The 16,191-nt window shown below is 34.1% G+C and overlaps 2 protein-coding genes across 5 annotated transcripts; one reads left to right on the top strand and one right to left on the bottom strand.

Annotated features, from left to right (window-relative positions):
- Window positions 1-590: 590 nt before the first annotated feature.
- LOC145586623 (phosphatidylinositol/phosphatidylcholine transfer protein SFH8-like) lies at window positions 591-7,082 on the top strand. Of its 3 annotated transcripts, XM_081643506.1 has the most exons (15): window positions 625-876; window positions 998-1,093; window positions 2,172-2,469; window positions 3,393-3,492; window positions 3,647-3,913; window positions 4,030-4,107; window positions 4,220-4,321; window positions 4,420-4,469; window positions 4,577-4,676; window positions 4,779-4,850; window positions 4,975-5,088; window positions 5,743-5,875; window positions 6,118-6,512; window positions 6,686-6,760; window positions 6,873-7,082. In XM_081643506.1, the coding sequence occupies exons 2-15, from the start codon at window positions 1,039-1,041 to the stop codon at window positions 6,891-6,893; spliced, it is 1,860 nt and encodes a 619-aa protein (XP_081499632.1). In that variant the 5' UTR covers window positions 625-876; window positions 998-1,038; the 3' UTR covers window positions 6,894-7,082. The 3 variants fall into 3 exon arrangements, with proteins under 3 accessions (XP_081499634.1, XP_081499633.1, XP_081499632.1); XM_081643508.1 differs by lacking the exons at window positions 6,686-6,760; window positions 6,873-7,082 and having other exon boundaries at window positions 591-876; window positions 6,103-6,235; XM_081643507.1 differs by lacking the exons at window positions 6,686-6,760; window positions 6,873-7,082 and having other exon boundaries at window positions 591-876; window positions 6,094-6,227.
- Window positions 7,083-10,085: 3,003 nt separating this feature from the next.
- Window positions 10,086-15,905, bottom strand: LOC145586624 (inositol-pentakisphosphate 2-kinase-like). 2 transcript variants are annotated; one of them, XM_081643509.1, is made up of 8 exons: window positions 15,719-15,905; window positions 15,133-15,235; window positions 13,496-13,699; window positions 12,562-12,709; window positions 11,859-11,899; window positions 11,615-11,725; window positions 10,839-11,438; window positions 10,086-10,563 (listed from the first exon to the last, which is right to left on the bottom strand). In XM_081643509.1, the coding sequence occupies exons 2-8, from the start codon at window positions 15,232-15,234 to the stop codon at window positions 10,408-10,410; spliced, it is 1,362 nt and encodes a 453-aa protein (XP_081499635.1). In that variant the 5' UTR covers window position 15,235; window positions 15,719-15,905; the 3' UTR covers window positions 10,086-10,407. The 2 variants fall into 2 exon arrangements, with proteins under 2 accessions (XP_081499635.1, XP_081499636.1); XM_081643510.1 differs by lacking the exon at window positions 15,719-15,905 and adding an exon at window positions 15,321-15,617.
- Between the last annotated feature and the right edge of the window lie 286 nt (window positions 15,906-16,191).

Genomic DNA, 16,191 nt, shown 5'->3' on the forward strand with positions numbered 1-16,191 from the left:
TATTAGCCATTTTAAATTTCCTAGTCTTAACCAAGATACATATAACATAGTCTAAACATTTGATTTATACTTTTGTGAACTATTTTAAACTTAGTGTGTTCTATTCAACTAATCACAATTGACCTATAAGTCTATAACTAATTAGACTTTATAAGCTCGCTTTACATGTTTAGCCTTGAAATTTTATTTAAGTTAAACATAATAAATTAATCAATCCTATTAGATTTTATTTAAAACTTCTTGTAGTTATAAATTGAAAATAACCTTTATTCCTTATTAAACTTCTTTTTTTCAAACTTATCTATAATCTCTGTTTCATATTATTTGCAACAATAAGACATTTTTCCTCTTTAATTTATATCAAATTGTTATAAACAATATAAAGCGGAAGTAGTCCATCCAATAAACGGAAAAAGTTAACCAACACCCAAAAATGTACCCAATAATAAATAGACATCCACCTCACCTCTATTATTATTACATACACTCCAAAGTTCCATAGAGAAAAGAGGCGGGAATAAAAACGGCAAAGCAATCGGAAAAGCAAACGTGTCATTGAAAGCAATCACAAAAGGGGACCCACTTTGAGTGCGTGTCACCCTCAATATATCAAATACCACCATTACCATTACCAAACTAATAAACCGCGAAACTCTCTGCCACAAATTCATACCTCTTTTAAACTCTAACTTTTTTCTTTCCTATCATTTCAATTTTTCCTAACTAATTTTATTTTATTAGTATTTTGATTTTTTCAAAATTTTGAAATTTTCGGCCGAAAAGAAAAATTAAAATTGGGGGTTCTTTGAATTTTCTACAATCTACTTTAACTCCACTTTCTTTTTGCATTTCTTTCTCTCTCTCCTCTAATTCCAGGTATTTTTTTTTATTTTATTTTGAAATTATAATCATTATTTCATTTCCATATTTTCTGAAATTGAATGCTATTGTTTATTTAATTTTTATTTTAATTTTCGTTTTTTATTTTGGTTGGAAGATTGTCAATGGAGAAATCGAAAATTTGTTGAAGTTTAAAGAATGGAGTTAGGGAGGAATTCCAGCTTGTCTGGCCCACTTGACTTTGCTCGTCCTTGTAAGTTTCAATTGTTCCTTTTTTATTTCTCAATCCCCAATTTTGGATTTTTGCACTTTTGAGTAATTATTATCATGCATAATTCAAATTCTAAATGATGTGTTTTTTGATTAATTGCTGCTTTTTTTTTCTTTTCTTTTTTTTTTTTTTTTTTTTTTTAATTTTAATTTTGCAATGATTATGTAATGTGTAATTCAATGTTGTGTATGTATGACTGTATGAGAGGATGTATGATTAGCTAATTAAGTGGGTACAAGTCTTTAAGTGGAGGTAGAATACAAGACTTGAGATCAAATTCCGTCTACATCATTTTTCTCGGGTGGTCTGAAATTATGGGATGTTAGGAAAAGGTTGCCATCTATACTTCACAAGTTTACAGTATTGAGATACATTTTCATGTGTCTTGTTAAAAATTTACAGTATGTACCGACCGGAGTAGCATTGTAGGTAGATTATGTGTTCTGTTAAGAATCACTGTCACTGTGTTAGTGAATTTGTGTAGTATGAAAGACTGTTAATTTCTCTGTTGATGGTATTTCCATTAATGATCATAGATCACTTGTATCAAGCTCGGGTTTGGGGGTGTAATCATGTTTTATACGAGGATTAGGATAGTTCGTATACTGTAGGGGAGCACGAGCGAATAAAGATACTTGAAAGATATACATTTGCAAAGATGTAGAATCGAGAGCTTACATTGATGCTTAAGTAATAAGTATAGCCTTGTATCTATGAACTTTTGTTTTCTACAAGTATTAGCATAAGTAGTACTTCGTATGCAGTAGAGGGGAAATAGTTACTAAGGTTACTTGAATGGTTTACACATGGCTGTGATACATATAATTAAAAGCTTACATTGACACTCAATGATAGGCTAAATAGCCTTGTACCTATTAGCTTGTTCTCGATCATGTTTTCGTAACTCAATATTTTTGCCGTTCTCTAATTTATATCCAACCTGTCCTTAGAGAAGACTGACAAACCAAAGTGATATTATAGCTTGTATTTTTTTTTTTTTTAATTTAAAGATATGGAATAATGTAATAGAGGTTTACTAAGTGTTATATAATGTTTGCAGGTTTTGAAGGCTCAACAAGTCGTGAAAGAAAAGAGCGGAAATCAGATGTTGAGATATCAGAAGATGAGAAGAAGAAGAAGATGGGAGGTTTTAAAAAGAGAGCAATTAACGCATCCAGTAAAATAAGGCGTTCACTCAGCAAGAAAAAAGGCAAGAGGAAGGTTGAAGGCCTTCCTTCTGTTTCTATAAAGGATGTACGAGATGTTAAGGAAGTGCAGGCTGTGCAAGCATTTCGACAAGCACTGGCTTTGGATGAGGTACTACCTGCAAGACATGATAATTATTACACCTTGCTGAGGTAATCTGTTCTTTTAGTTGGTGATGATATCGATAGGCTATACCACTGTCTTCTATTATGGCTTTTCTGTTCCATGTAAAAGTTCTGTGCTGTGTTCTAATGACTGCAGTTAAGTTTCTTCTGTATTATTGTATTGTGAATGAGTTGCTTAGACAAATTGCTTTTTGTTTGCTAACTGTTGACAATTGCCTGAAACCTTTGGATATTTTGTTTAGCAGCTATTGTTTGGTATCTATTTAATTAAATGGAATATTTATATATCTTCTGAATGATCAAGACGTGACTCACAGGATTAAGTCAGGGTGGCTTAAATGGAGAGCGGCCACGGGAGTGTTATGCGACCGCAGCATTCCCTTAAAGTTGAAGGGAAAATTCTACAGGACTGCCATACGACCAGTGTTGCTCTATGGTACAGAATGTTGGGCTTATAAGAAAGAGCATATTAATAAGATGGAGGTTACGGAAATGCGCATGTTAAGGTGGATGTGTGGAAACACTTTAAGAGATAGAATCAGAAATGAGGTTATTCGCAAGAAAGTAGGTGTGGCGGGCATTGTAGATAAACTAAGGGAAAATCGTCTGCGTTGGTTTGGACATGTAAGACGGAGACCCGAGGGTGCACCGGTGCGAAGAGTGGAAGAGTGGGACCATGGAGGGATTAAACGAGGAAGAGGGAGACCAAAGATGACTTGGTTGGAAGGAGTGAGGAAGGATATGAAGTGCATGGATTTACGTGAGGATGAAGTTTTGGATCGTAAGGGATGGAGGAGAAAGATTTATGTTGATGACTACACGGAATAATCAAATTTGGTTCATGTTAGCCGACCCCACTTTTGGGATTAAGGCTTTGATTGATTGATTGATTGATTGATTTATATATCTTCTGAATGATATATTTGTTTCTTGAAAATTCATCCTTGCAGGTTTTTGAAGGCAAGAAAGTTTGACATTGAGAAGGCAAAGCAGATGTGGGTTGATATGCTCAAGTGGAGAAAAGAATTTGGTGCCGACACTATCCTTGAGGTCAGAGTTTAAATTATTGACATTGATCTGAGTAGTTGCACAGCAACCCAGCCTTCTGCAGTTCTGCTGCCTCAATAGTTTGGCGGAATGGATTACTCTTCTGTTATTTGTTCAATCCTTTTAAAAAAATGACTTCTTGTTTGCTTTCTGTCAGGATTTTGTGTACCATGAGTTGGATGAGGTCTTAAAGTATTATCCCCAGGGATTTCATGGTGTTGACAAAGATGGGCGGCCTGTCTATCTTTACCTACTGGGAAAAGTTGATACAGAGAAGCTTATGCAAGTAACTACAATGGAACGATACCTCAAATATCATGCTCAAGATTTTGAAAGGTGCTTTGCACTGAAATATCCAGCTTGCTCCATTGCTGCTAAAAGGCATATAGATTCAAATACAACTATTCTCGATGTTCAAGGCGTGGTATGTTGCCTATTTCACTTGTTATCTGTTCAATTATCAGTGGGCATAATGCACAGGTCTTTTGTCTTGAGAGGTGCATAAAATGAGTTCCAATTATTTTTTTAACTTATCATCAGGGCTATAAAAACCTAACAAAACCTGCTCGTGAACTGATAATGCGGCTACAAAAAATTGATAACGACAACTATCCTGAGGTATGTTGAGTAGCTACGAACTGTTTTGTTGAATTCAATGATAATGTTTTTAATGTATCTGATTACCACCTACCTGTGTTGTTTCTTATGTTTGCTGCGGATATTTCTGCAGACTCTTTACCGAATGTATATCATTAATGCTGGCAATGGCTTTAAATTGGTCTGGAATGTAATCAAGCCTTTTCTTGATCCTCATACGACATCCAAAATTCATGTAAAATATTAGAGTACTTAAATATGTTTATCGACCAAGATCCATTAGTAAATCACCTTTAAGTTATATGAAAATTTTGATTTTCATATCCTTGTCAGGTCCTTGGCCCCAAATATCAGAGCAAACTGTTTGAGATCATTGACAAAAGGTAATCTCACTGGATACCCATGTTGGTTGTCATTTTGTATGATCAACCTTCTACTGAATATTACCTATTTAGCTTTACTTATTGTTTAAATTGATTGCCTCATACAGCCAATTGCCTGAATTTCTTGGCGGTACATGCAATTGTGCAGATCAAGGAGGTTGTGTAAGGTCTGACAAGGGACCATGGAAAGATCCTGAAATCTTAAAGGTTGTTAAAAATGAGCATTCACGTGCAAATTCTATGACTGTATGTTCAAATTGCCAAATTTTTAAGTTTTTGATTTGTTGAATTCTGATTGATTACCTGCAGTTGATTCAATCTGGCGAAGCCGAAGTAGCTATATCAAACAGTGAAGGCAGGGTTATTGCTTATAACAAGATGGTATGTTAAATTTCTCGAATAAAATTCTCTGTGGGTACATAAAAATTTGTTACAGTTTTGTTTGCATATTATTTGTTTGTCCTGATGTTACTTATGTATTTATGTATTTTTGCTTGACCACCAGATTAAAAATCATGACACATCAACAGCAGAGTCTGGATCCGAAGTTGAAGAAATTTCTTCTTCTAGAGCACCTAGGGCTTCTTTGGAGTTTAAATTGATGCCAGTGGATGAAGAAGTGAGCCCTCATGTACCCAACATCTGATAGACTTGACTTCCATTAAATTAAGTTAATATTTTGCACTAGTGTTTTTATTGGAATTTTATATACTTAGGCTCTTTCAACCTGGGTTTCTTAAAACTCGACCTTATCTCCTCCCATTACTATTTCGGTATTTCCTCGTCAGTTTTGGCTAGGTAGAGGCTGTAGGCTGATTCTTAATACTGCACAAGATATATCTCTAAACATTAAGAGCTGCCTATTCATAAAGAATGATATTTAAATTCTAAAGCTGCATAGCTAGTCATAAGAAAATTCTGATTGTCTTGGACATGGAATTGGTAGTATACTTTCAAAATTTTGGCCTAAACAGAATAATTTAGCCCTTGTTATTCCCTTTTTTTTTTTTTTTTTTTTTTTCTGAAGAGGTGGGGGGTTTGGGGGGGGGGGGGGGGAGGGGTTGACATTTTTCACTAGATAAAGTTTCATGTAATTTGAAGAAAAGAGGGCAAAGGAGGAGACAGGAAATGATATTTTGCAGGCTCGGATAGCCAGAAATAGTGGGGAGGTTTTGGAGGGGGGGAAGGGGGGGATTTTCACTTAATAAAGTTTTATTTATTTTGAAGATAGAGGGCAAAGGAGGAGATCCTGACAGGAAATGATATTTTGCAGGCTCGGATAGCCAGAAATAGTGGCTCTACTGGTGGCATTCCTGATAATGATGAACATGTTCCTGTAATTGTGAAGCACTTGGATTCAGAATCTGTAGGAGTTGTCTCCATTGATCAGTCTAATCCATCCACAGGTTAGCATACCAATCCTAAAGTGTAAGAGTGTACTATTTCATCCAAAATGATATATTTATGGTCGCATGTTTGTTATTGCGTACTAATAGCTGGGCTGCATTCTTTTCTCTAATTCTTTTTTTGTTGTGCTTCCTTTTTTGCTTCTGGAAGAACTAGTTGAACTTGGACTAGATTTTATTGTTTGCTTGTGAAATAATTGTCTAATTTGATTTTTCAGCATGTCTAGTGTAATTTATTGCAGAGACAATATCTCAACAATCTGCAGACGTAGAGCAAAGTCATTTCCGAATTTTCGCTGCAGTCGTGGCCTTCTTTGTGACCTTATTTGCTTTGTTCCGATCAGCAACGATGAAAATTTCTCGAGAAGTTCCCATGTTTATTTTGAATTTTGCCCGCAACCTTCATGATATCCTTGGACCAGATTTTAAAGAAAATTTGCAACAACCGTCAGTGAGTCCAGACATGACAGAGACAGAATTTCGCTTAGTTACACTCAGAAGGCTCAGTGATCTTGAAGAGAATGTAAAAACATTACAGACAAAGCCAACACAAATGCCTTCTGAGAAAGAGGAGTTGCTAAATGCTGCAATATATCGTGTGGATGCTCTGGAAGCAGAGTTGATTGCGACCAAAAAGGTAGCTCTCTTAATTGTAAATTTGTTACAATTATTAATTTGTAATGAAATGTTTTCTGATGTAAAATGAATAGAAAAAACTCGAAGGGAAGCTCTTCTTGTGTCCAGCTACTGGAAAATTAAATAAGTCTGTGAAGTGTTTGTGGGTCATTTATATCGTTGTTTGATGAACAGGCATTACATGAAGCTTTGATGAGGCAGGAAGATTTGCTCACATTCTTTGATGCACAAGAATCTGCTAGATTCCGGGTATATAGTCATGAAAAACCTTGTTCTTTAAGTTATTGGTGTGAATGCAGACTTTCCCTAGATGTTTGTTGCTTAAGTTTATCATTGCTTACATGTATTATTCAATCTACAGAGGAGAAGGTTCTGCTGGTGAAGAATGTGTTGCTGCTTACAAGGATAAGCTTTCCACATTCTTTGGGTCTCTTTCTCGGCATTGTGTATTGGGGTAGAGTTTTTAATTAACAGAGGATCCTCCTGTATTTTCTGTACAGTATAGGGTTTCATATTTTTCTCCTGAGGTTAATATTTATTAAAAGAAATGAGAGAAAAGTTAGTACTTGTATGCGTTTTCTTTGTCTAGTGTTGACATTTCTTGCGATTGCCTTTCTGAATCAAGTGAAATTCATAGGTGCAAACGATATCCATTGATGTTTCTTACAGCATCTCTAACGATATGATCATATGATGGGATCATCCCTACCCAAAGATATTTCCAATTTCAATAAACAAAACTGAGCGAGGCCACTTGTCGTTGTCCCTTAAAAGTTGGATTATTCACCATCACCACAATAAAATGCTAACCAAGACCTTGGATTTAAAACCATGACCAAGTTGATTCCTGAATGATGGGGGAAGAAAAAAATTGATATTAGGTCGAAATTTTATATAACCTGTTTATGTTAATGTTCCTTGTGCTGCGCAGAAGCTTAGCCTTATCGTTGATGCAGATATAGTAGCAAGTAAAGAAAATATGGCCTATAAAAGCGCAACACCAATGTAGACAGATTATGAAGCTCTTGCTTTACAACACAAGACAAAAAATTGACATTTTTTCTTTGATAACAGCATAAAGAACCAAGTAAATAATATATATGCACATTCTTTGTTGGTAACATTTGATGATTATAATCAGATTTTTCCTGTTACAGGGTAAAAAATTAACACTGAGTAGCAACTAAAACTATGTGGCAATAGAAAACAAATCGCTCATAGTCTCATACACATCATTTTAGCTTCATCTCTTTCCTTGTCATCTTTTTAGTGTTCCTTGAAAGCGCGAAGGTGCTCTGGAATTTCCTCAGCTTATACAATATATACAGGATCAGCTTCTCCGGTGAATGTTACTGCATTTTTTGATGGGATCAGAACTATAGAAGTTATCCACTTTGAGAAGTGAAGATCCACTGATACTATAGTTTATGCATCAAACCAAAACAAGTCAGATTAGCTAATACTATACCAAACTAGTGCACAACAGCATAATTTTGCCTAAAAAAAAATACAAGTATTATGTAAAATCTTATATATAATTTATGAGTCGTTTTAACGAGAAGTCTTCAAAATCCCAATGCTAAACTCTCATGCATTTGGTTTTTATATTTTTTTTATTTTTTATGTAATAATTAAAAAATACAATAAATACCTATCCCACTATTTTTTTTTTAACATAAAAAAAAAAAAAAAAAAAAAAAAAAAAAAAAAAAAATTCTTTTTTTTTTTTTTTTTAATTTTAATTTTGAGAAACTACTACTCCGTAACATTTTTTTTTTTACTTAGTATAATATATGTCATACGGGTATATAATTCCTTTATCAATAATTCACCATAGCACTCAAAATCCCCAACCTTTCAATTATATGCATTTTTTTGGGACTACCCTCCAAACAATTTCCACTTCTCTAATCAGTAAAACAAAAAAAATGTAAGCACGCTTTTTGCGCAACTAGCCTCACCGAATAACTGCTTATAAAAGAACAAAGTAACTCTTAAAACACTTATGGAATAACCCCTATGACACTAACTGAATAACCCCTATAACACTGAATGAGTAACCCCTATACCTTTAACAAAGTAAACCCCATAACAGCTGGACACATTGTGTGCCCACCGATATATAAAAGTAAGACCTTGTTTTTTGAGCTTGTGAGCTTAGCAGAGAACATCATATCAGATTTAGTAGAGCGGAGCAGAGCAAGTGTGACTAGGGCAGAACAAGTGTCAACAGTACAGAACAAGTGTCAACAGATTATTAATACTTAGTAGAGCAGAGTTAAGCAGGGTTTAGTAGAGAGCAGACCAGACTACAAGTCCATAACAGACGACAGTAGCTCAAAAGAAAAGAGTCTAAGTTACAAAATCAAAATCAACTTCCCATATTTTAAATATATTTTTTTCTTATATTATATATTTAATATCTTTCTAATATAATATATATCCTGTGCAAAATGCATGGGTACACTCTAGTTATTTTTAATCTGTTAACATCAGCGTAAAAACAACAGCATCAATCTGCAGAAAAAACTGTAAAATAAATTTAGCTTCTTTAGAAATGAAGAAAATAGGTCGTAGGGAGGGAACGCAAGTGGTACTAAGATTGTGAATACAAAGACAGAATTAACTTACAGATTCTGCTGCACACTATATCAGGTTAAATTGAAGCATATAATGCAAAAATATAAAATGAAAAAGATCAAACCTTGGACATAATTCTGTAAGAATTAGATACACAAATGGAGAATAAACTTCCTTGTCAATGAAGTTTGCAAGGAACAAAATTTAGAGAACCCATTTATATATTCATGTTCACTAATCTTTTCTGATTTTTTCAAACTCAGACGCAAGCAAGAATAAGTTTGTGGAATTCTATCTACAGAATATATCTTGACAGTTAAGGGAACAATAATCCTGTATAAATTATGGTCATGAAGATTCTAGATGCTATATGTCACTAATATGCTTTTAAACACCAAATATGGAACCTGATGAGGCTATCCGTGGCATAGTGTTCCATCTCAGTGATGCCCGAGAATTCGTCATGAGCCGAGCAAAGCTACAATCGGTTATGAAATTTAACATCCAAACTGCAAATATGAAATTAGACATTACTCCAACAGAAGAATTACCATAGCAGCTAGTAGCACACACCCACTCACTCACATATATGAGCTGATTTTAGTTCTCTAATCAAACTATGACCAATAATTCATCGAAAACTAAGTTCCTCCGACCCTCATGGCAACAGATCATCCAATTTACAAGGGGAAATTCTCTTTATTCCATTTTACCCTACAGTTCAAGCACTGTAAATGAATTGGGAGGCACTGCCCTAGCACTACATATCAAGTATAACCTCAGTGCAGGCGCATAGCAATATCAAGATAACGCATACAATAAGGTTAACAGAGAAAGCATAAGAAACAAAAACAATGAAATAATCATAAACTTATAACTCCTGTTGCATGAATCATAAAACACTTGACAGCTACATTCCTTGATCTGGATCGCTTAATTAACATCGACCAATGATCATTAAATTCGCATACTAAGGAAAGGCAGAAATTCATAGTTGAGGTAATAAAAAATGTTCATCTACCACAATAAGACATTAAGAATTACATATTGACATATTGTACATACATACCAAAATGTTACATATTACAGATGAAAATTATACACGAGGACTCTAAGAGTATCAAATATTGGAATCTAAACTATGGACAGTTGGACACGAGCAGTCGAGCATGCCTAAGATAACAATATATTCTTAAAGAGTTAACTAGGTTACAGAAGCTTTAGGGACAATTTGTCAGGTTATGTGGATTTTAATGGAACTGTGCAATCCTCAACAATCTATACCAAGCAAAACCTTTTAAGAAGTTTTTTCAATCTCAATATCCAGTTTCATACCCCTCAATGGTTCCCCCATTTGCAGCACCACGCTCTATTTTGACCATCTTCTTGTAACTGTTGACTATCTTCTGATCCAGCTCATAGTAGTATTCCATATTATTCAAGGGTTTCATATCAAGGTCGATAAAAAATGCCTGCAAGAGTGCACGGAACATAGACCATCAGAGAGTAAAAGAATGAAAAGAAGTATCATGAGAAAACAGCATAAATAAGCATATGTAAGCCCAACACATTCTTGATACCATTAAATTACCAAGAGGCATTTGGGGGGGGGGGGGGGGGGGGTGTATAAAGTAAACTAATTTATCAATATTATCATATACAGGTATACAGTCATATGGTCTTTCTCTGTGATAATAATATAATACAACTGAAGCGAACTTTAAAATAGACCAGGATAGATCTTTACCTTGACATCAAACCTTTGCTTTGTTGCATCCAGGTATATTGTTCTATAGTGTGATTCTTGATCATCATCTTCCCTTGGACGGAAACTAATCATTAAACTACAGTCCTTGGCTGTTGCAGCTATCAAGTAGTCCCTTACAATCTTCAGACTTTCATCTACAGGGATTGAATGCAGAGAGCTATACTTTCCCAATTGCCTGTCTTCACCGGAATCTTTACATATCTTGCAAGGCTGGGAAACAATATCATAATAAGCATGAATTGCCCCTTCCACATCAAATTTGTCAAGCTTTTGGACTTCAAGTAGCCTGTCTAGTACACCGGATTTAAGTATTGCCTCTCCTACAAGATGCACAAAATTCCTTTTATGCAAACCATTTTCTCCATGCAAGAAAGATTTAAGATTATCTTCAAATGCTTCAACCTTAACAGAATCTGTCCCTTGGTCACCACCCCCCATGCCCCCATATATTAGGGAGCTATTTAGAAAAATCCGCAGATTATTCTGTGGATTTGCAAAGAGAGCCTTAAATGCTTTATGAATTCGCTCCCTTGATCCAGAGAATAAATCCAATGGGTCATATTCGCTCAATTGCTGTATCTGAAAAATAAACAGAGCCATGTCTCACTATCAGGAAGACCAATGATCAGCATCAAAGTCATCTCAGGTAAAAAGTAATGGCATTTATCTATTGGCACATTGCATATGCAAAAATATCACTATTTGATTACATCTCTTTGAATAGAGATCATGCAAAGAGAATTAATGAGGGTCACCTTTTGTTGTTGCAATTTAAGGACTTGGTGCATTTTAAAACGAGATACATTCTTCTTGATGGCATTTTCATCAGCTATAAAGCTCGAAGATGGAAGAAATCCCCACTTGGGCTGCTCATGGGAGACAATAGAGTTCTTATTAGATAATAAGATCAGATTTTTACTGATTTGGGTCAGTTAATTGAGAATGAAATCTAATTTATTAGTCATTAAAATGAAAACTGTCATATGAAATTTAAACCACCTTAATTTCCACGGACAGGCATGGTTTTCCTTTAGATGTGCCTACAAGAAAACCAAACAGAATGATCAATAAGGTAATTCAAAGCAAGCAATGAGTGGTCACTTTTTTTTATTATAAATAAATAAATAAAAAGCTAAGGAAGGAAAAAAAAAAAAAAAAAAAACAAAACAAAACAAAAACACAAAAAAACAAAAACACAAAAAAAAAAAAACAAAAACACAAACAAAATAAGCACAATGTCTGCCCCATGACAAGAACGAACAAACTTACAAAGACAAAAGTCAGTGAAATAAAATCAAAGTTTTCAAACTATTCTGAATTGGAAGAAGCAATCAGAAGGATTTATAACATCTAAAACCCTAGCAAGCTATAACCTACTGGATTCATAATCAAATACCATATCTAAATCTCAAATTTATTTGACAAATTACTTGTATAAAAACGTATAAACTCATGTTTTCTGAAAGTCATAACATAAATCGTCATATCCCTTCCTCTGTCAAACAAGTAGCAACATGATATAGACTAAGGCTACATATAATCATTGCATTCATCAATATAACACCAGACAGGAATACGATTGTATCTAAATTGAAACTCGGGTAAGGGCTACTTTTCTGACCTTGCTACATAAGGGAAACTCGGGTCGGTGTAAATTTCAAAAAGAAATGGAGAAGCTAAATTGTTTTCTAGTGCTATTCACCTTGGGGGAATACTGAATGATCTGACATTAGCAGCACAGAATCAGCACCGCAATCCACATGGGCAGCACTAACTCTCCAACCAGGGCGCTGGGAGAGAACATTTCTTTCAACCAATTCCAGAAATTCCCTTGATACAAGAATCTTTACCTGCAAGTTTGCAAAAACCAAGATTTTATCAGCGCTTCTACAATTTACTGAGTCTTAAAATGAGCGGATCACAATACTGTCCCAAGAGAAGTTGTACACATTTGATGCACATTTGTGTAAGGTTACAAAACCTTAACATCAAGATATTTTTCATAGCTGATTTAAGTGTTGTAGTGAAGGATGATGGTAGATCAAAAGCATGATAATGACATAGAGAAAATTATATAATCACATCCTCTACAGTCTACAGTCGATTTGAATATGTAATTATAAAAAAATGAGGATAGAAAAAATGGCCTCAACTCCTCAAGTTTAAGCAGTCTTTGCAAAACCGTATACCTTAGCGAAATTGAGTTATTACCTGATTATGCAACAAACTTAAGCCAGATTTTAATAAAAATAATAATAAATAAAAAAAAATAACTACCATTTGGAACTTCTTTATCCCTTACAGCCTTACAGGTGATTGTCATTAGACTCATCACTCATTTTCCTTCTTCGTTTTATTCTTCAATATGCTTTAAAACAGACGCTAGTGTAACTCTACTCTAAGATAAGCACAGTCTCATGTAGACTTTAGAGTCTAAACACACCACCACAGAATTTCCATACATAACAAATCGACATAATACTCTTCCTGACAACATTAGTGACGGCCTTTAATATAGCAATATCACCAACTTGAGTTGTAAGAAGGTTTTTGACCTGACAAACAGGACATACACAAACTCAATTACACATGTGCCAAATACACTAACAATAGACAATAGTCACAAGTCAACATACCCCAGGATCAACAAACTCTGATCCTAACAGTGGGATCATCACACATTGCACATACATCTGCTCAGCAACCTCCTTGTTTGGGGATGTAACAATATCTGCTACATCTTTCCATAAGCTGCATTCATGCTCGGACAAAACCGAGCGTTCGGTCTCTTTTATTGACCCATTCCTCGGGACCTTTGGCACCCGTATTATTTTCCCACTCTGCACAAGGGGGGAAACTGATCAGCAACAGGAAGTAATTCACATACAGTCCAACAAGAATGCACATTAGCAATAATGCTCAACAACAGCCAACGGCCATCCAATTATCTGTTTTGTTCACATTATTTCCACTTTTGGAAAAAGTAAATTCTTACAAGGGTTAAACAAATTAGTAAGTTTAGATAAGACAACTAGTTATTGGCCCGGGCGATGCCCCGGTTCATTATAATTTTATAAGTTTAATAAAAACTAAATTTATAAGTTAATATTCAACAATCTTTATAATTAAGGGCCTGTTCACTTCAGCTTATTTTCAGTTCAGTTCAGCTCATAATTTCCTTCACTCATAAAATATTCAGTTTAGTTTAGTTTAGTTCAGTTCAATTCAGTTCGATCAGTTCAATTCAGTAAATGTGAACAGACCTCTAAGTGAATTAATATAAAATAATAACTATTTAATTGCATTGATATACATAGAATATATCAAATTTTTATGTTGTATACAAATAAAAAATCAAAATACTCACCTACAAAACTTGTTCCAAGAGGCCAGGGTAAGTGAATCGTATCCAACGATTATAATTTGTGGCTAATTACTCATTAATTACTCACCCATTCATTATTCAGTTGTAGAATTCCAATTGATTCACAATTGATCATCGAGTACAATCTTTACAAATTGCTCCAATTCAAGCAATTCAATAATGATATAATATAATTATTCATTAAGACAAATAATTAAGACCATTATAAATAATGTCGGTTACAAACTTTGAATTGGAAGAAAAAACTTTTTTTTTACTAATAATTGAAACATCATTAACATGAATTGCTTATGTGGCAAGTTTATATGTTACAAAAAATGATGTGGCGAAATAAAACAAAACAATTGACATATGGCGGAATGACACTCCTTACCTTGGAGTTTTAATAATAATATAGATATCAGGAAATATAAGTTCAAATTAGTTCAATTCAGTTAAGTTTGGGAAAATAAGGACTATCATAGTTCATTTACAACCAATAAAAGTTTTAATAAGTTCAGTCATGTTCGGATAAATTCAAATATATTAAAACCCAAGTGAATTGAACACACACTCAGCCTTATGGACACAACATTAAGATTTTTGTTCTTGTCATATCTATAAAGCATCAAATTATCAGCTACAAATCAGATATAGCCTATTGAAGTTAGGCAAGATGGATTAATTTAAAACTACTGTAATACAATTCCAATTTGAGCAGTATATCAATTTTGAAGAGAATAAAGAACAGAATTTAACAAGACATAGAAGAAAACAGTAAAAAGTGAAATTCAGTTCAGATGAAGCTTAAAATTGGAAAGTGAATCAGATATAAAGATAATAAGCCATTAAAATAACATGCAATACATTAAAAGTGCAGGAATCAAAAAAGTTTATAAAAAAACATACAAAGGTAGGGGATGATCCAGAGTATGCAAGAACTAAATTAATTGCTCCTTCCCCTCTGTAACACCAATCACCTGCATCTTTTTTCTCCAAAACTACCTTCATTCTGCAATTTAAACAATTAAAAAAAAAAAAAAAATCAAAACTGAATCTTTACCAATTCACAAAGACTAAAATTCAAGGCTTTATACCAAATTATATAAAATTTCAGAAATGGAAATCAACAATTGGTCCAAAATATCACCAAAGTAGAGTACCCTTTTAGAAATTTTATTGAATTAAACTAAAATACAATAGAGAGAAAAAAGATTATCTAAAAAATAAATATTCTTTTAGTATTCATAAATACGCAAATGAAGAAAAAAGTCCGTGTGAACTGGAAATTAAGATTCTGTGTTAGCAAATAATAATACAGTAGAACATGAGGTGTGATTCTCAAGAAATTCAGCATCTTTTGTAGAATATAATTGTTGGAATTAGGAATTAAGATGAAAGTACATAAAAAACAAATAAATAATTATCATCTGAATCTACATTTCAATTAAATAGTCAAAGTTGAAAGGGACTAAAAAGTTAAATGAGTGACTACATTATTGACTGTTTAAAGTGGTTGGAGATCTGAATATTGCAAATGGGTGTCTGTAATTTGAAGAAATTCGCCGGAAAAAAATGGCGGAATTCGACCGGAGAAATGGGTTATTCCGGTTGATTGGATTTGGCTCGTGAGATTTTTACTTTGATTACTTTTCTGATGGAATTGTTTTTGTTTGATGTTGGTTTTTTGTGGGGTACTTGTCAAAAAAAAAAAACAGATCTGCTATTCTGCCTCACCCACCCCTTGGCCTCGTGGAGGGCTCCAAGGGACAATTGGTGCAATAACTGTGTGGGCTGGCCGACATCAGGAGAACTAAAAAATGGCTGGACTCGGCCTGAGTCCGATCGCGGAGCCCGGGCTTTGTCCAAAAAATTCGGCCCGTTTAGCAGTCGTGTCCAAACCCTTTATTTCAGGGTAAAGATAACAGGATTTTCAAGCCGAATCAAAATTTAACTAAATTAAGGCGG

The sequence above is a fragment of the Chenopodium album genome, chromosome 16 (genome assembly GCF_948465745.1).
Source record: "Chenopodium album chromosome 16, dcCheAlbu1.1, whole genome shotgun sequence".
NCBI lineage: Eukaryota > Viridiplantae > Streptophyta > Magnoliopsida > Caryophyllales > Amaranthaceae > Chenopodium > Chenopodium album.

Excerpts from the sequence above, each read along its gene's own strand:
- LOC145586624 (XM_081643509.1), bottom strand. The coding sequence starts at position 15,234 with ATGAAGGTAGTTTTGGAGAAAAAAGATGCAGGTGATTGGTGTTACAGA. Across the intron at positions 11,900-12,561 it reads TCATTCAGTATTCCCCCAAG|GCACATCTAAAGGAAAACCA; the intron begins GTGAATAGCACT and ends GTTTTCTTGTAG. Across the intron at positions 11,439-11,614 it reads TTAAATTGCAACAACAAAAG|ATACAGCAATTGAGCGAATA; the intron begins GTGACCCTCATT and ends TTTATTTTTCAG.
- LOC145586623 (XM_081643506.1), top strand. The coding sequence starts at position 1,039 with ATGGAGTTAGGGAGGAATTCCAGCTTGTCTGGCCCACTTGACTTTGCT. Across the intron at positions 2,470-3,392 it reads AATTATTACACCTTGCTGAG|GTTTTTGAAGGCAAGAAAGT; the intron begins GTAATCTGTTCT and ends TCATCCTTGCAG. Across the intron at positions 6,761-6,872 it reads AAGAATCTGCTAGATTCCGG|AGGAGAAGGTTCTGCTGGTG; the intron begins GTATATAGTCAT and ends TTCAATCTACAG.